At 51.7% G+C, this 19,462-nt stretch overlaps 1 protein-coding gene across 12 annotated transcripts; it reads right to left on the reverse strand.

The window, feature by feature from the left end:
* Positions 1–247: 247 nt before the first annotated feature.
* LOC100406606 (COMM domain-containing protein 4) lies at positions 248–5,183 on the reverse strand. Of its 12 annotated transcripts, none has more exons than XM_035261890.3 (9): positions 4,900–4,945; positions 4,197–4,290; positions 2,415–2,486; positions 2,128–2,193; positions 1,865–1,904; positions 1,435–1,554; positions 1,172–1,252; positions 637–813; positions 248–549 (listed from the first exon to the last, which is right to left on the reverse strand). In XM_035261890.3, the coding sequence occupies exons 2-9, from the start codon at positions 4,245–4,247 to the stop codon at positions 509–511; spliced, it is 648 nt and encodes a 215-aa protein (XP_035117781.3). In that variant the 5' UTR covers positions 4,248–4,290; positions 4,900–4,945; the 3' UTR covers positions 248–508. The 12 variants fall into 12 exon arrangements, with proteins under 12 accessions (XP_035117781.3, XP_035117780.3, XP_035117778.3 ...); XM_035261889.3 differs by having other exon boundaries at positions 4,718–4,910; XM_035261887.3 differs by lacking the exon at positions 4,197–4,290 and having other exon boundaries at positions 4,900–5,183.
* Between the last annotated feature and the right edge of the window lie 14,279 nt (positions 5,184–19,462).

Genomic DNA, 19,462 nt, shown 5'->3' on the forward strand with positions numbered 1-19,462 from the left:
AGAACAGGGCCAGAGGGCAAAGGCAGCAGAGCCAAGAACATCCCATATTTGGGAGCCAGAACCCTGATTTCCTCGCAACAGACAAGCAGATGCATTTTGGTGCTCAGTCTGCCTCACCTGTGGCCTGCCTCGATCAGCAACTGACAAAAGAAAATGAGTGATGGACCAAGGAGGCCGGTAGGTCACTTTCGTTTCTCTCACAAAAACCCTTGATCTGAACCCAAACAGAAACCCCTGTACACATTCCTTTTGCTTCTGTTTATTTTTCCTGCTCACGAAAACGGCCAGCAACTGCCTTTCAAGGGAAGGGAAGGGAATGTTGGGAAAGGTCCTCACGAGCCCTAAGCCGAGCTCTCAAGAGAGAAGTCAGGCAGCCGGGATCTGGGAGGCCAGAGCCCAGCTAGGGCCCCAGTTTCCTAGAAGCCAGGCACCTCCTGAAGAGCAGTGCAGACAGCATGACTCCGTATAGGTTAAGGCGGCTCCACACAGGCCTGTAACTCCCTTCTCCTCAGCCCAGGGAGCTCATCAGGGTCTGGGCCTGCTTCAGCTCTGCAGAGGAAAGAGGTGGGCAGGCGAGAGGCAGTCAGACAGGATCTGGGAGGAACCCTTAACCCTCCAAGAATAGCTGAATCTCACCTGCCAGGAGGACCTGGAACTTGTCTGCTGAGAGGGACATGGCAACAGGCTGGGCTGGGGTACCTGGGGCAGCTGCCACCTCCAGGCGCAGGTGCACCATAGGCTCTTCCACAGACTGCAGCAGGCTGGAGCTCAGGGTGTAGTCTACCCGCCAGCCCACACCTGCCAACCTATTTGCTGGGAGACGAGGTGGGTGGCTCTCAGGATCAAAGGCAGGAAAGCCAGTGGCCCTCAGCCCACACCCTGGCTCAGCCCTCAACCCTGCAAGGCTGTGTGGCCTCGAAGAAGCTCCCATCTCCCTGACCCAGGCTCAGAACACGGCAGGTGCCCAACAGTCAGGAATCTGGATCACGTACAGCAGACCTCAATGGCAAGAAACCTTAGCTGGAGACAGGAGAACCAGGGCCAGGCCCCAGCTCTGCGGCTGCTCAGTATGTCACCTTGGTTAAGTCGTCTCCCTGGAGCTAGCACTTTGCATGCTGCATGCCCCTTCGAGAATGAGCCTGAAGCCTACCCTGGCTGGCCTCATACTTACTGCGGAGGCTGCAGACCCGCAAGTGCTTCTGCAAGGGAATTTGCTTCTCCTCGTAACAGCGGCACAGGCTGGCCGCGTGCTCTGCAGGTGGAATGGAGGAGCTCTGGAGGTAGCAGGTGGGGGCTGGGCTCGGGCTGCTCAAAGGCAGGTCTCAGGCTCCTGGCCCAGAAAGGGCAGGGTACAGCTCAGGGTCACAGGGCCTGGTCCGCTCTCTAGCAGCCCTCGGCCCACAGGCTGCCCAGCTGCCCACCCACAACCCGTACCTTTGGGCAACCCCAGCTGCTGCAGTTCACTGGACAAGGATTCGCCATCAACACTGTGCTTGGCCGCACTGGAGAGGATGAAGCTCAGCACTGCCACTGTGGCCTTCACATCGCCGGACTCTGAGGGACCCGTGGGAGGGGCAGGGGGTGTCACTGTGGCCCAGCCACCTCCCTATTGCCCTACTGTTTTCAGCTCAAAGCCCCCAGGCCTCCTGAGCCACAGGCACTGCTACTGCCCCACAAGGAGCTGGTGGTGGGGAGTGTGGGGGGTCGGGTTGGTACTGTCAATGTCTTTCTTTCCCTCATGCTCTTCCACTAGGGAAGGTAGGTTAAGGACGCTGCTGGGAGAGATGGGTGGGCCCCTCTGTACCAAGCACCATGCCGAGTTCCCAGGGTTGCCGAGGACCTGTGGACTCAGCAGGGTACTCACCAAACTTGGTGTCAGCCGTGAGCTTCAGGATCTTCTCATACTATGGGGAAAGGAGAACTTCAGGGGGTGCCAGGCCCCTGATCACCAGCCCCTCACTCCAAGCCTGTCTGATCCTGTAAGGAGCAGACAGGCTGGAAAGAAGGATGGAAGATGCCCAGAGAGGCTGAGAGGATGGGTCACCCGTCTCCCCGGGCCTGGTGAAGAGTTTGAGGGCAGTGGGGGTCATAAGGTCGTGGGCAATAGGGTGCTGGGTCTTTACTCACATCAGTCCCCTGTCCCAGCAGCTCCTTTAGTACCTGGCTGCAGAGCAGCCGCAACTTCACAGAGGACTGGAAGGGAAGTCCTCTTATCAGCCAGGCTGTCATACCTCACCCCACCTTCCTAGGCACTGGCTCAGAGCAGGCCAGCTGCTGATCAGTATCACAAGGCATGGTAGCACAGGCTGAGAGCACTGAGGTCCTAACCCCAGAGAAACCTCACCATCCTCTACACCCACAATCCCCAGCCCCAACGCCCCTCCTCCCCCCAGAGTAGACCCTGTGCACTCAACCATCTTGGCCAGTGTGCTGATCTCTGCCAGGACCCAGTCGGGACAGTCCAGATCGCCACAGAACCGGAACCTCTGCAAGGGAGGGAGGCAGGTCATCAGGCTGGAGGGAGGGCTGAGGTGTGGCCAGGATCCGTGTGTGTCTCCCACAGTGCTGCCCAGCACAGACCCCTGGTCCCTGTCACAGATGAATACCCTCTGGCCACTTGTTCTCCCCTATCACCAGGCTGTTCAGTAAACTCTGCCTGACCCGCTTTGCCACCAAACCCTGCTGAGGTCTATTGCAGGCATTTATCTGCTCAGCGAACATCAACTGAGCGCCTTCTCTGTGCTAGCTCCCACTCTAAGGGCTGTGGGTACAGCAGGGGATAAAACAGAGTCCTGGGCCTCACAGACACGAGGGACCTCTCTCCCCTCTTCCCCAGATCCACACAGCTCCAGCCACTCCAGCTTCCCTGCTGCTGCTCAGGGACACCAGCCTTGCTCTGCCTCCATGCCTGCTACACTCTGTGTGGCTTGCTATCCTTTATTTCATCCCAGCCTCTGCTCAAGTGACACATCATCAGACAAGCCCTTCTTAAACAAACAAACAAAAAAACACGCTCATGGCTGTAATCCCAGCACTTTGGGAGGCTGAGGCAGGTGGATCACCTGAGGTCAAGAGTTCGAGAACAGCCTGGCCAACATGACGAAACCCTGTCTCTACTTACTACAAATACAAGGATTAGCCAGGTATGGTTGTGCGTGCCTGTAATCCCAGCTACTAAGGGGAATGAGGCAGGAGGATTGCTTGAACCCGGGAGGTGGAGTTGCAGTGAGCTGAGATCCTGCCACTGCATTCCAGCCTGGGCAACAAAGCTTGACTGTCTCAAAAGAAAAAAAAAATTTTTTTAAATTAGCCAGGCATAGTGATGCATGCCTGTGGTCCCAGCTACTCAGGAGGCTGAGGCAGGAGAATCGCTTGAACCCGGGAGGCAGAGGTTGCAGTGAGCCGACATCAGCCACTGCACTCCAGTCTGGGCAACAAGAGCCAAACTCTGATTCAGAAAAGAAAGAAAGAAAGAAAGAAGACGGAGTCTCTCTCACTCTGTTACCCAGAATGGAGGACAATGGCATTATCTCGGCTCCCAGCAACTTCCACCTCCCGGATTCAAGCGATTCTCCTGCCTCAGCCTCCGGTGTAGCTGGGACTACCGGCAAGCACCACCACCCCTGGCTAATTTTTTTTTTTTTTAATGGAGTTTCGCTCTTCTTGCCCAGGCTGGAGTGCAATGGCTCTATCTCAGTTCACTGCAACCTCTAAGTCCCTGGTTCAAGCGATTCCCCTGCCTCAGCCTCCTGAATAGCTGAGATTACAGGCATGAGCCACCACACCCAGCTAATTTTGTATTTTTAGTAGAGACAGGGTTTCACCACGTTGGCCATGCTGGTCTCGAACTCCTGACCTGAGGTGATCCACCCTCCTCAGCCTTCCAAAGTGCTGGGATGACAGGCGTGAGCCACCGCACCTGGGAAGACTGGCCCTTCTTGATCATACTTCCTAAAATAGCCCCTCACACAAGGAAATTTTGGGGCCAGTCGATATACTCATTATTTTGATTGTGGTGACCCAAGAGCCAGGAAGATTTGGTCTTTACTTGTCCAGCCTCATCTTTCACTAACCTCCAGATGACACTCTCCCAGCTATATGACATGCATTCATTGCTGGGGAGCCATGCTCTCTCTCAGACCTAAGTCTCTGCACATGCTGTTCCCTGTCTGAAGACACACGCCTCACACCCTTACCTCCCAACCCCTGGGACAGAAAGTGTGCTTCAGCCAGCCAGCTCCTGCCATCCCCCTTTAAGGTTGAAGTCATCCTCAGGAAGCCGCCTTAACCCTACACACAAGGCGCAGTTAGGTCTCTGTCCCGAGAGCCTTAACTATGACTGCCAATTCCCTCGGCAGCTGAGGTCCTCCCAGTGCCCAGCACACTGCATGGTATAGACGCGGCGCTCAGAAAGTACGGGTGGGTGGGTGGATGGATGGATGAGTCTCAACCCAAGTACTACTACTTTCTGGCTCTGGAAGGAGCGGAGCGGCTTCCCAACAGTATGGAAGAGGGAGCCTGATTCTAAGCACGCTCCTGTCCAAGTCCCACAGCAGGGGTGGGGAAGTGGGCGTCCTTGGAAGGTCCTCTTGGGGCTGCGGAAGACCTGAAAGGACTCCAGCTCCAGACAAGCCCCAGTTCCTGCCCCGGGAGGCAGGGGCCCTTCCGTCCGCCAGGGAGGCAAGGGGACTCTAAGCCGCCGGCCGCGCTGTCTTACTCGCCCGCGTCTCGGGAACCGGCGGCCGCGGACTTTTCTCTACCAGACTCGCAGTCCTCACGCCCGCACACCCTGTGTTTGCGGAGAGGCCAGTGGAGACAACCTCCCCCGTTTCCGGAGCCACCGGCGCCCCCTCATTCCCGCTCCAGCAGCCCAGGCCTCGCTTCACCCCGGTGCCTCACCATCGCGCCAGGAAGCCCGCGCCGGGTAATTCCTTTTTCCGCTCGCGCCGGGTCAGCTGATTCCACGGTCACTTGACTTGGAGTCACGGCCTCTGGGTGGGCGGGGCCTGCTCGAGTGTGGCTGGGAGCGGACCGCCGCCCCCTGGAGGTGGCGAGGGCGAACTGCTGCGTCTCCTCCGTCTCCCAGAACCCTTCCCGGGAAAAAACCGGCGCTAACCGGCAGTTTAACAGAGGTCCGAATGCAGGCATTAGGAGAGACCGCGGAAGTTATTTCATTTAACTTGAGCGGGTAGGATCCCGGGAGCTAGGGTTCCAGGTCATTGCCATGTTTTCCACTATTAAGCAAATGCCATTATGCACAGCTGCGGGCTGTGGCAAAAGACGTATTTTGAAAACTTGAAATATACACATACAGAAAACTGTATATATTACAAATGTAAAGCTTTATAAGTTTTCATAAACTGTAGACCTCACATAACCAGCACCCAGATTAGGAAATAACCAGATATCTTCTTCAAGTGCGTGTGTATTTTATTTCATTTTGAGGAATCCTCTAAGCGTCCAGGGAAAAGGGCTGTCATCATTTACATGCTCAGGAAAACTCCCTACGACTTCGACATCAATAGAAGCTTATCTTAATGTTTGCCCATGGGATGGGGAAAAGAATCGGTTGCTTAGATTGCAGCGGTAGTCTGCTTACGGGTGACTTTGAGCAAATGAGTAGTCTACAAAAAGTTAACTTTCCGACATTGATTTGAAGAGGCAAAAACAAAAAGACAAAACAACAAAAATACATTAGAGACTAGCCTAATAACCAAAGAAGAAATCGAATACGGTCGTCGCTTAACAACCTCAAGATATTGGTTCCAGGACCTCAGAGATACCAAAATTCACAGATGCTCGAGTCCCTGATGTAATGTGGCATAGTACTTGCATATAACCTATGCACATCGTTCTGTAGACTTTAAATCATCTCTAGATTGCGATAATGCCTAATGCAAGGTACACGGTTTGTAAATAGCTGTTAAAAAGTATTTTGAAATTTTTTTTATTGTTTTACTTTTTCCGAATAATTTTGATGCACAGTTGGTTAAATCCAAGGATCCAGAACCTGAGGATACAGAGGGCTGACTGCAGTTTGCATGCTCTCCTCAATTCCATGCCTATCCCATGCACCAGGTGCAGCTGGCTTTATTGTTTCAGGCTTTCAAGCTTTCAAAAGACAGATCCCATGACAATTAAACTGCTCTATAAAATACGAAGAAATGGAGAATGTCCCAATTCATGGTAAAAATGAGCTCATTTCTGAAGAGTTCTTTTACAAATCAAAAACACTAGCCTGTTGAAAACAACAGTATGTTAAGTTACTATATCATGTCAAAGAAAAATTTTAAGAACATAAGACCTGTAATCATAGCACTTTGGGAGGCCAAGGCCAGATCACTTGAGCCCAATAGTTCTAGACCAGCTTGGGCAACATAGGGAGACCCCAGCGTCTACAAAACATTAGCCACTTGCGCTGGTGCGTACCCGTCGTCCCAGCTACCTAAGAGGCTGAGGCGAGAGGATCTCTTGAGCTTGGGGGATGGAGGCTGCAGTGAGCCATGATGGCGCCACTGTACTGCAACCTGGGTGACATAATGAGACCATTTCAAAAAAAAAAAAAGAAAAAAAGTCTGGGCGCGGTGGCTCACACCTGTAATCCTAGCACTTTGGGTGGCTGAGGCAGGCAGATCACCTGAGATCAGGAGTTCAAGACCAGCCTGGCCAACATGGCAAAACCCTGTCTCTGCTAAAAAAAAAAAAAAAAAAAAAAAAAAAAAAAGCAGGGTATAGTGGCAGGTGCGTATAATTCCATCTACTCAGGAGGCTGAGGCACGAGAATCGCTTGAACCTGGGAGGTGGAGGTTGCAGTGGGCTGAGATCGCACTACTGCATTGCAGCCTGGGTGACAGAGTGAGACTTCATCTCAAAAAACAAAACAAAACAAAAAACCATGTAAGAATGGCTCAACTTTCATTTTGTCCTATCAGTAGGATAAAGAAGAGAAAAATGGACCAGGTGCAGTGGCTCACGCCTGTAATCCCAGCACTCTGGGAGGCTGAGGCGTGTGGATCACGAGGTCAAGAGGTCGAGACCATCCTGGCCAACATGGTGAACTAAAAATACAAAAATTAGCGGGGCGTTTGGCACACACCTGTAGTCCAAGCTACTCGGGAGGCTGAGGTAGAAGAATCGCTTGAACCTGGGAGGTGGAGGTTGCAGTGAGCCGAGATTGTGCCACTGTACTCCAGCCTGGCGACAGAAAAAGACTCTGTCTCAAAAAAAAAAAAAAGAGAGAGAGAAAAATAGATTTGGAAAACCATTTTTATTTAAAAAGAGAAAATTAGGAACAGATGAAAACTTCCTTAAGTTGAAAAACAAAACAACAAATTTAACATCACACAAAATAATTAAATTCAGAAATAAGATAAAAAGGTTTGTGGTGTGTCCTTTTTTAAAGCATTGTTTCATAGATATTTGTTTTACAGATTATTTGACTATTTAGAGCAGTGGTTGTCAAACATTAGTGTGCATGATAGTCACTGCAGGGCTTGTGGAAAGTCTGGCTGCTGGCCCTACACCAGAGTTTCTAATTCAACAGGACCCAGGTGGGTCCTGAGCATTGCATTTCTATGTTCCCAGGTGGCGCTGATGCTTCCAATTTGAGACCATGCTTTGAAAACCACTAATGTATGGAAATATACTTGACAATATGAATACACTTGAGAATATATATATGTTAACTTACAGATTTCTGTCCAGTAGAAAACTCCCAAAGATGGAAGTTTTATGTCTCTATAGGATTTTTTTTTTTTTTTGAGACAGAATCTTGCTCTGTTGCCCAGGCTGGACTGCAGTAGCATGATCTTGGCTCACTGCAGCCTATGTCTCCTGGGTTCAAGCAATTCTCCTGCCTCAGCCTCCCAAGTAGCTGGGACTACAGGTGCCCGACACCGTGCTTGGCTAATTTTCTTATTTTTAGTACAGACAGGATTTCACCATGTTGGCCAGGCTGGTCTTGAACTCCTGATTTCAGGTGATCTGCCCGCCGCAGCCTCCCAAAGTGCTGGGATTACAGGCGTGAGCCACCGTGCCCGGCCTCCCTATAGGATATTAACAAGTTTGTCTCTGTGTCAGAATGCATTTCAGAATGCCCTCCCTGGAGCACTACAGACACTGTCTCTCAGCTCACTGGACCCTTGAAGTAGCTTCACCGGTTGCTGACTCCCTTATGAATGAAAAAAAATGTCTTATACATATTCCTTCATTCTTTGTATGAAAGTCATGCTTTTCACATTGTGAACATTATAATTCAGGCTGGGTGTGGTGGCTCATGCCTGTAATCCCAGCACTTCGGGAGGTTGAAGTGGCCAGACCACTTGAGGCCAGGAGTTTGACACCAGCCTGGTCAACATGATGAAACCCCATCTCTACTAAAAAAAAAAAAAAAAAAAAAAAAAAAAAAAAAATTAAAATTAGCCAGGCATGGTGGCTCACACCTGAAGTTCCAGCTACTTGGAAGGCTGAAGCAGAAGAATTGCTTGAACTCGGAGGGCACAGGTTGCAGTGAACTATCGTGCCACTGCACTCCAGCCAGAGCAAGACTCTGTCTCAAAGAAAAAGAAAATTATACTTTGATACAGTATGCTAATGTGAAGGATATGATTCGGTTTGGCTGTGTCCCACCCAAATCTTACCTTGAACTGTAATAATCCCCACGTGTGGGCTGGGAACAGGTGGAGGTAATTGAATCCTGGGGGTGGTTTCTCTCACTCTGTTCTCGTGATAGTGAGTTCTCGGGAGATCTGATGGTTTTATAACAGGCTTTCCCCTTTGCTTGGTTCTATTTCTCGCTCCTGCTCCTCCGTGGAGAGGTGTTTTCTGCCATAATTGTGAGTTTCCTGAGGCCTTCCCAGCCCTGCAGAACTGTGAGTCAGTTAAGCCTCTTTTCTTATAAATTACCCAGCCGTGGGTATTTCTTCAGAGCAGCATGAGAATGGACTAATACAGTATAGTGATATAGCAGCCCAGACAGTAGGATGCGGGTACCACTATACTTTGATACTAGAGGTATTCCCAGTAAGGTCAGGAGCAGTGTGTGGATCATCCCCGTGATCTAACATTGTTCCAGAGGTTTTCAGGTCAGCAGTTCTCACCTGGAGGTGACTTTGTCTCCCTGGGAACATTTGGCAATATCTGAGATCACTTTGGCTGTCACACCTGAGGAATGTTACTAGCGTGTGGCAGGCGGAGGCTGGGGATGCTGCTGAATACCCTGCGAGGCACAGACAGCCCCATAACAAAGAATTCTCCAGCCCAAAACATCAATAGTGCTGCTGAGAAACCCTACCCTAGACAAGTAAAACCTGGGAAATCCATTAACATAAATGCTGGAAAATAATAAACAGTATTTGCCACTGGCAGTCTAGCTAGGAGGTCCAAAAGAAGCACCTGGAGAACAGTTAGATTTTGTAGGGGCTGCATGGTGGCTCATGCCTGTAACCCCAGTGCATTGTGAGGTCACATTGGGAGGATAATTTGAGGCCAGGAGTTCAAGACCAGACTAGGCAAAAGAAAGAAAGAAAGAAACAAAGAAAGAGAGAAAGAGAGAAAGAAGAGAGAAAGAGAGAAAGAGAAAGGAGATCCCACCTCTGTAAAAAAAAAAAAAAAAATCTTAAAGAAATAGCCAGGCATGGTAGTGCATTCCTGTAGTCATGACTACCTGGGAGGCTGAGGGAGGAGGATCACTTGAATCCAGGACTTGTAGGTCACAGTGAGCTATGATTGTGCCGCTGCACCCCAGCTTGCACAACAGAGCCAGACCCTGTCTCAAAAAATATATATACATATATATGTATATGTGTGTGTGTGTGTGGTTTGATAGCTGGAAAATAATATACACAGCATGTAAATTATAAAGTATAATAAATACTCATGAACTACATCATCAGGCTGGGCATGGTGGCTGATGCCTGTAATCCAACACTCAGGGAGGCCAAGGTGAGAGGATCACTGGAGTCTGGGAGTTCAAGACCAGCCTGGGCAACATAGTGAGACTCAGTCCCTACCAAAAAAAAAAAACAAAAACCCAAGTATGGTGGCAGCACCTATAATCCCAGCTACTGGTGGGAATTTCGGGGCAAGAGCAGGGAGGATCCCTTGAGGCTAGGAGTTCAAGGCTGCAGTGAGCCATGATAACACCACTGCACTCCAGCTTGGGCAACAGAACAAGATCCTGTCTCTAAAACAAACAGAAAAATTACAGATCATTCACTTTTAAAAATCTAAATGATTTTTTTCTTTCTTTCTTTTTTTTTTTTTTTTTTTTTTGTTCTTTTTGGAGATGGAGTATTGCTGTGTCACCCAGGCTGGAGTGCAACAGAGCAATCTCAGCCCACTGCAACCTCTGCCTCCTGGGTTCCAGCTATTCTCCTGCCTCAGCCTCCAGAGTAGCTGGGATTACAGGTGCCTGCCACCATGCCCAGTGAATTTTTGTGTTTTTAGTAGAGATGGGGTTTCACATATAGACCAGGGTGGTCTCGAACTCCTGACCTTGTGATCTGCCAGCATCAGCCTCCCACCAAAGTGCTGGGATTACAGGCATGAGCCACTGTGTCTGGTCTTTTTTTTTTTGAGATGGAGTCTCACTTGGTCACCCAGGCCGGAGAGCAGTGGTGTGATCTTGGCTCACTGCAACCTCCACCTCCTGGGTTCAAGTGATTCTCCTGCCTCAGCCTCCCCAGTAGAAGGGACTACAGGCCCACACCACCACACCTGGCTAATTTTTGTATTTTTAGTAGAGATGGGATTTCACCATGTTGGTCAGGCTGGTCTCAAACTTCTGACCTCACGCAATCCACCTGCGTCGGCCTCTCAAAGTGCTGGGGTTATAGATGTGAGCCACCATGCCCAGCCTAATCTAATAGATTTGAAGTTGTTTTTTTTTTCTTCTCCTTGGGGAGCAGGGATAACTCCTAGGCAGGGCACTCAGAGTCAGCCTGAAGGTATTCTTGGCATATTCTGGATATTAACTCATAACTCATTATGTTCATGCAATTCTCTTCTAGTTTCTACTTCATCCCTACCCTTCATTTTCCCTCAGCCCCACTGTCTTCCATCATCAGCCCTTACTCAATGTGTCTGCAGCAGGACTCTTGGATAATTTCCTTCTTCCCAGACCATAAACATCAAGAATAAGTAAAGTGTGTATGTAAGCAGGGGATGCGTTATGAAACAGAACTGAGCAGCTTATAGAAACTAAGCAGAGCTTGGGGTGAGGATGGGAATCATTTCAAAGTAGTGTATGGCAGAGCAGGTCTTACTGAGAAGGTGCTATTTTACAGGGGTTAAGCCACGTGTGGCTATCCAGGGGGAGAACATTTCAGGAAGGGGACACAGTGGAAAAGCCTTAAGACAGGAATGTGCCTGGCATGTCAGAAGAGTCAGAAAGCTGTCTCCGCTGGGACAGAGTGGGCAAGGAGGAGAGGGAGAGATTAAAGAGCTTGTAGCCCCTTGAAAAGACTTTGGCTTTTATGCTGAGAGCGGTTACTTCGGGGTTTTAAGCAAAGGACTGATACTTGTTTTTTGTTTGTTTTCATTTCTGAGATGGGGTCTCACCCTGTCGCCCAGGCTGGAGTGTGGCGGTACGACCAGGGCTCACTGCAGCCTTAACCTCCCAGCCCCAAGGGATCCTCTTGAGTAGCTGGGACTACAGGCACATGCCGCCATGCCCAACTAATTTTTATTTTATTTATTTAATTATTTATTGTGACAGAGTCTCGCTCTGTCACCGGGTTTGAGTGCGATGGCGCAATTTCGGCTCACTGCAACCTCGCCTCTGGTTCAAGCAATTCTCCTGCCTCACCTTCTCGAGTAGCTGGGACTATAGGTGTATGCCACCACGCCCAGCTAATTTTTGTTTTATGTTTTTTCTTTTTTTTAGTAGAAACGGGGTTTCATCATGTTGGCTAGGATGGTCTTGATCTCTCGACTTTGTGATCCACCCACCTTGGCCTCAAAAAGTGCTGGGATTACAGGTGTGAGCCACCGTGTCTCACCTATTTTTTATTTTATTATTAGTCTTTTTTGAGACAGAGTCTCGCTCTGTCACCTAGGATGGAGTGCAGTGGTACGATGTTGGCTCACTGCAGCCTCCGCCTCCCAGGTCCAAGCAATTCTCCTTGCCTCAGCCTCTCAAGTAGCTGGGATTACAGGTGCTGGTCACCATGCCCGGCTAATTTTTGTATTTTTAGTAGAGACCAGGTTTTGTCATGTTGGCCAGGCTGGTCTCGAACTCCTGACCTCGAGTGATTCACCCACCTCAGCCTCCCAAAGTGCTGGGATTATAGGCATGAGCCATTGTGCCCAACCACTAATTTTTAAACTTTTTGTAGAGATGGGGGTCTCACTATGTTGTCAAGGCTGGTCTTGAACTCCTGGGCTCAAGCAATTCTCCTACCTCAGCCTCCCAAAGTGCTGGGATTACAAACATAAGCCACCATGCCCGGCTCAGAAATTTAATTTGGGACATGTTGGGTTGGAGGCAGCCATTAGACTTCTGAGGGGAGACGTCCAGGATAAATATATATTGAGTTGGAAATTTTTTTTCTTTTTGGCGGTTGTTGTTATTTGAAATCCTGTCTGGCTCTGTTGACCAGGCTGGAGTGCAATGATGCAATCCTGGCTCACTGCAACCTCTGCCTCCTGGGTTCAAGTGATTCTCCTGCCTCAGCCTCCTGAGTAGCTTTGACTACAGGTGCCTGCCACCAAGCCCAACTCATTTTTGTATTTTTAGTAGAGACGAGGTTTCGCCATATTGGCCAGGCTGGTCTTGAACTCCTGACCTCAGGTGATCCACCTGCCTTGGCCTCCCAAAGTGCTGAGATTACAGGTGTGAGCTACCACGCCCGGCCAAGTTAGGAGTGTTTTTAAAAGGGTTGGAGATTTAAAAAATTGGGCATTACTAGCATGAGTGGTATTGGAAGTCATTTGTCTGGATGAGACCATCAGAGGACTATGGATACAAAAGACAAGACCACTCTGCTGTGGTCATGCTAATGTTAAGGATTACTGGAGAGAAGAGGACAAACCCGTGCTGTAGAAGGGACACCAGGAGAGTATGTTCTCGCCAGTGCAAATGAAGGCAGTGTATCCAGGAGGAAGGAGTGATCAACAGGTCAGGTGCTCCTGAGAGACTAAATAAGAGAAGAACTGAGAATAACCATAGGGTCCAGCAGCACCGAGGCTACTGATGACCTTGACAAGAATAGTTCAGCGGGCCAGGCACGATGGCTCATGCTTGTCATTTCAGCGCTTTGGGAAGCAGAGGCGGGAGGATCTCGAGGTGGGGAGTTTGAGACCAGCCTGACAAGCATAATGAAACCCCCTTCTCTACTAAAAATGAAGACTTCACCAGGCGTAGTGGCAGGTGCTTGTAATCCCAGCTACTGGTGAGGCTGAGGCAGGAGAATCACTTGAACCTGGGAGGCGGAGGTTGCAGTGAGCTGAGATCGTACCACTGCACTCCTGCCTGGGCAACAGAGTGAGACTCCATATGAAAGCAAAAACTAGTTCAGTGGAGTGTGGGAGTAAAAGACTGGTCCGCAGGTCTCCCAAGTTCAGCCCCAGGATGTGATGCCAAGCCCCCGCTATGCCCCTAGTCTGGCCCGGGTCCCTGCTCCTGGGCCTCTGCCTGCTGGGTCCGCCTTGGGGGAAACGCCCCTGTACCCTCCAGGCCGGGGCTTCCCTGACCCCTTCGGCCCTCTCCCTACATGTGCCCTCGCACCCCACCAGGGGTCCCTGGGTGCATAGGGGCTGAATGAATGGGAGAGGCTGGTGGACGGGCATGGCCAGGAGGGAAATGGTGCTGGATTTCAGAGCATCGGTCCTGGCCACCAGAACCGACCGTCTCCATCCCAGGCACTCGGACCCTGGGTACTGGAACCACATGTGGCCAAGGGCTGTTGGAGCCTGCCCCCAGGCAGCGCTGAGTCCGGAGGGGGTCGTTTCTGCGGAGGGGGCTGTGGGGCTAATCCCACCTGCCCCTTCTGTCCAGCACTTGCATGGCATTTCCCTCTAAGTTCACTGGGCAGCTGCCCACACGTTGCACTCCTCCTCCTTTCTTCTCTCTGTCCTGCATCCTCCATTCCATCCAACTCCCCTCTCAGACCCTGGGGAGCCTACCTCAGGTCAGAGTCTGAACCCGGATCTGCTCTGAGTGTATGGATTTCCTTCAGCTACCCCGATGTCCCCACTTCCAAGTCCTGACTCCTTTGAGCCATCCTAGGGGGTGTCCGGCCAGTGGCCCACAGAAGCAGAGGCCAGGCTGTGACTGTGTGACCATCTCATGCATGTGTGAGCATGCACAGGAGCGTGAGAGTGTAAGAATGGCTCCCAGGCCTGGGCTAGGACGGAAGCAGCTGGGGAAGGAGCCTGAGGGCCATAGGCAATCTGATTTTTTCCTCCACCCCCACCCAGACCCCCCATCCTACTAGGTCTACACCCATGTGGTAGGGGTGGCTACAGGGACAGGGATGGGAGCGGCTGAAGCCTGCTTCACTCCCAAAGATTTCTGGGGAAGAGCGTTCTGCTGCATCCTTTGTCTCGGCCTTGCTGACCCATGTCCCTCTTCAAGGACATTCACTCCGATTCCCATGTGCCCTGTTTCCACTGGCCACAGTCTCTAAGGAGGAACCATAGCATCTGTTTTTGTCTCCAGATGACTGGAGGGTAGGGCTGTGGGTCCAGAGCCCATAAACCAAAATGAGGCAGGGATTGGGGCTTGCCCTGTGACCTGCTGATGACCAGTGTAGACGGGTAGTGGCAGGCAGCATGGTACTGGGCAAGAGCACTGCACTGGGAGTCCAGAGATGCTGCCTCACCCTGGGCCTCTAGGCAAGTCCCTTTCCCTCCCAGAGCCTCAGCATGGCTTCTATCAAATGATGACCTTCTGCCTTTCTCCCAGGGTGGTTGTGGGGATCAAGGGAGACAGTGGCCACAGGGATGCGGTGTTAACTGCAGATGGGGCCATAGGGGCACTTTGCTAACTGCCCATGTGAGTTCAGTCTCTTCAGTGTATTTGGTGCCCAGGTCTACGGTAAGGTTTGATGCCTGCTCCGACTGCAGTTTCACTGACACACAGGAGACATTTGGCAACTCATGGCCCTGCCTTGGGGAAAAGAGCAGTCTGGGAGAGCTTCCTCAAGGCAGGCTGACTTCACTGTGGTCTGGGGCATGACTGAGACAGGCTTATGTGGTGAGGAATTGGAGGGTATCTGGGTAAAGAGCTGCAGTGTGGGCAGTGTGGGCAGAGGTATAGTGTGGGCACCGAGGACAGCCACTGGCCAAAGCAGGGAACAGAGACAGAATGAGGAAGCGCTCTGTGGGGGGTAGGCATAGGGTGGAGAACCTTCGAAGTCTGAAGAGTTTTACTTGGTGGGGCTCAGTGCTGTGGGCAGTAGGAAGGCTCTTAGGTGGAGAAATGACAGTTGGACATTAACAAGCAAGCCCTGTCTCCATGAGCAGCACAGGTTGTCCTCTGAGCACACCAGGCACGAGTGTGCCGGGAGCTGGTGACTCTGTGTGGGAGCATCTGTGTTGTGACTCTGCCCACGCGTGTGCTTCAGTGTGCTGAGTGGCTGCACGCCCCAGACCCATGTGGCACGTGCCAGCCAGTGAGGGTGCTGGGCACTGGGAGGTGGTGGGGAAGGAGGTGTATGTGTGTTGTTTGTGGGCATATGTGTTAGTGTGTGCACATGTGGCCATGTGCATGTGTGTCCCCCACCCTCAGGCCTGCCCCAGCCATGCTTGTGAGCTGCCATGTTGGTTTCATGCTGTCTTTCTGAATCACTCTCAGTGACCCAGAGGAGCATCAGCCATGGTAGGTACATGCCTCACCCACCCTGCTGAATGAACTGTGTGCCCATCCTGCTGTGCCAGCTCCACACAGGGCACACCTGGGACCTCAGAGCCAGGCTCCTCGCCCCACCCTTCTGGAGCTGCAGACTTGCTCTTCCAGCTTTCTGTCCATGTGCTGCTGGCCTCCCTTCCCTGGGAGCCCCAAGGCCTCCATGGCTGAGCCTAGGGCTCGTGGAACAGGCTCTATGCCCAAGCTGGCACAGTGGGTCCTTTATGGTGTAGGGCTGCGAGCTTGGAGGGGTTGTGTGTGGGGCCAGACTCAGAGCCAGAGGCCTAGGAACATCATCCTGGGCCCGCTGTGTCTGTCCTGCAGTGTGAGTCATGCTGCCAGGCAGGGCATCCAGCTCCCAGCCTGGGAATGCCAAGAGCCAATCCACTGCAGAGCCAGGGTGATAGGGTCTCACCTCCTTTGTCTGTCGGCAATCAAGTGGTGATCTAGGTAAAAGCTTGAGAGTCCCATACACACGGTCATCCCACCACACACCCCACAGGTCAGGCAGGACACACGGCCCCCTCCCCTCCCTCCCAGGTCCCTTGTAGATGCTGTCATGTGACTGAAGACAGGGTCCCTGGCCCCCTCTGACCTCTGAAACACTACCGCCAGCCAGCAGGCTCATGCACCTTGGCCTGTTGCTCTTACCCCCTACTCAGCCGAGGGACCACAGTGGCTGCTGGCCCAGCTGAGCTCTGTCCAGAGAGCTAACCCGCCTCCCCTGCCACGGACTCTCCCTCTTCTGCTTTTCCCTGCAGCAAGGGCCCAGCCTCAACTTTGTGACCTGCAACCCCCGCCCCCTCACCGACCAGCTGAGGGTCCCCACTTAGACTTATAAGTCTATGGCCACTGGCATCCAGCTCCCTGCCCTCCCCACCTCCCCCAGGGTCCCTTCAGAGGGTCCTGGGCTTTCTGACCACCCAGAGGGGCCTCGGGTGCTCCCTCCAGCCATCCAGCCCTTTTAGCTTCACCCTCCTGGTTCAGGCAATGTTCCTTCTCTATCAGGCCTGGTGGCTGTTGTGTGGGGCTCCCCAAGGTGAGTGGTCACCCTGGGCCAGTGGGTTGGAAGACAGGGTGACCAGAAAAGAGGGCATCCCTAGGGTGGTGAACATGGGTCTGAACTGTGGGTGCACTGCCTGGGTGCCGTGGGAGAGGCCAGTGTGTTTGGATGGGGAGGGCCACCGCAGCCCCCGGGCACTACCTGTGAAGCTCCGGCTCCTTCCTCCTTCCTCCTTCTTCCTTCCCTTTCCCTTCCAGCCCCTTTCCAGGAACCTTGCCACACCTGCACCTGCACCCTCTCCTCCCCAGCCCTACCCCAGCTGCTGCAGCGCCCCTGCTCCGCGCTTACTTCACCAGCTCTCTCCTCACTTTTCTCTCTCCCGTTTCCTCTCTGCTTTATCTGCAACTGCCAGCTGATTGGGTCAGGGAAGTCCATCCCATCCTGAGAGCCCCAGGTCCCCATTCGACCTCTACACAGATCCCCCCTCCTGTCGGAGACCTCCCTTTCCAAGCCTGCCTGGGCGGCTGTTCTGTGACTCCCCCAGTCCCAAAGCCAGCCCCCTTCATCTGTGACTTAGTCTGTTGTAGTGGTGAGCTGACACATCCAGGTGTGACCGTCCCCCTCTGTGGCACACCCCTGCCCTGTTCTAGAAATATCTAGAAATACTCATATATATACACACCTACACGTGGCCGACAGCCTCACCTCTGGCACTGGGAGTCAGTCACCATGCTGTCCTTGTGGAGTCTTGTGGTCCAACAAAAGAAAGCTGTCCCCTGACACTGCCCCTCCAAAGTGCACCACCTCCAGTGAGCCTCCCTGTCATGCCCGGCGTGTGGACACCCAAGCCCCCCCATCCCTCCAGCTCCCGCCAAGCATGGGGGTGCTGTGCAGGCAGCCCTGTGGTCTGACAGTCTCTACCAGTCCTGCTGTCCCTCGGCTGAGAGTCAAACCCATTTCTAGATGACGGGGAATGTGTCCTCTGTGGACTGTGTTCTCTGTGGAGCTCAGGGGAGGGGAAAGCGCAGACCATTTCTGGGGTGCTGTTGGGAGCGGTGAAAAGGCCCCACCCTTTCCAAGGGACACTGTTCCTGGAAAGCCCTTGGGGCTTAGCTGGTCTTATCCTGTGAAGCTGGCTCTGGCCACTAGGGGGCAGGGCCATGAACTCAGCCTAGAGGGAGCCTGTTGGGCAGCTGGTACTTTAGAGAGAGAGACAGAACAGGCCACCAGGTGCAGACAGGGGAGGAAGGCAGGGGGATGGAAGAAAGATGCTTAGGGTGGATTGAAGTCAGTGCCCTTGGGTGCTGGTACCTGCCTTCCCAGCCACCCCTAGATCAGGCTTCTGAGCCTGCTGGCTGTCAGGGCCGGAAGTGCCATGGCAGTCCCCGTGAAATCCCCCAGGTGTCACCAGGCAGCACACAGGTAACAGGCCTGGAAGGTCCCCAACAGCCCAGCTGGACATGCTCAGACACTGGGGCTCCTCATTCAGTGGCACAAACTCCAGGACCCAGTGAGGGAAATGGGAATACACCAGGCCGAGCAGTGTGACTAAATCCATTTATTCCAAAATAAAAAGCAAAATACTGTCCTCTGCTATCAATAAACAAGTTTCCCAACTGCAAATAATTATTTGAACCTCCTCCCCATGTGCCAGGTCCAACCTCTGCCAGGTACGATACAAGGGGCACCCCAAACCCCTAAAATATACAAAATGTTACACAGATATAATACATACACTGGGGAAGGGGGTCACCCCAGCAGCCCATGCCCTCACCTGGTCCACAGTTAGGGACACTGTCCTGCCTCAGCTGCCTCTCTGAATAAGATGGGAGCCCCCTGAGGGAAAAGTTGCTTTGGTGAGAGAAAGGAAGCCATCAGGCCTCCTCCAAACCAACCAACTCTAGCAGCCTCTGGCTCCTAAATAACAACCATCATCATCCAGAAATTTAAGGACTCAGCCCTGGTCAAGCTGGCAAAAGGTCTGTCTTTCCCCATTAGACAGGGGTCTTGGTCTTGCTGCCTTAACAATAAAGGGGTGACTGGGAAGGGGTGGCACATGGTGGGTGTAGAGACTCCAGTTCCCCCTTCTCCAGGCCTTGCTGACAGAAGCCTGCTGTTATTTATTTTTATTTTTATCCCATGACTTAAAAAGAAAATCTCATAACTTCCTTTTCATAACATTTATAACTTTTCACAAAATTTTTCTACTTTTTATCCACAATGCTTTTTGCCACAACTTTTCCATTTTTTATCCAATGACTTTTTTATCCCATAACTTTTAATCCCATAAATTTTATTAGTTTGTGTTCTTTTAATAAACACACTTGCATAGTTATATTACAATTTTGTAAAAATAAAAACAGATTATCTCATGCCAAGTGTGCCCAGCGTTTGCAGTCTCAATACCTTTAATACTATAGCTGTCAAGACGCACAAAATTTTAAGGCAGAAACAGGGCTTTGCAGCAACTGAATAATTTATTACATCACAGGAGCATCACAGCAGCAGTCAGTATTGCCGCTTTAGACAAAAGCCTCAGGATTTCCATGTTACATTCTGTTCACAGGAGTTCAGACAGTGGTAAAAGTCATTCTTAGAAAACTTGGCAAATA

Source organism: Callithrix jacchus, chromosome 8 (assembly GCF_049354715.1).
Source record: "Callithrix jacchus isolate 240 chromosome 8, calJac240_pri, whole genome shotgun sequence".
Taxonomy (NCBI): domain Eukaryota; kingdom Metazoa; phylum Chordata; class Mammalia; order Primates; family Cebidae; genus Callithrix; species Callithrix jacchus.

Coding starts and splice junctions, on each gene's coding strand:
- LOC100406606 (XM_035261887.3), bottom strand. CDS start 5,148: ATGCCTGCATTCGGACCTCTGTTAAACTGCCGGTTAGCGCCGGTTTTT. Junction 2,194..2,414: donor TCAGCACACTGGCCAAGATG/GTTGAGTGCACA, acceptor CTTCCCTTCCAG/TCCTCTGTGAAGTTGCGGCT. Junction 1,905..2,127: donor TGCTGGGACAGGGGACTGAT/GTGAGTAAAGAC, acceptor CTTTCCCCATAG/TATGAGAAGATCCTGAAGCT.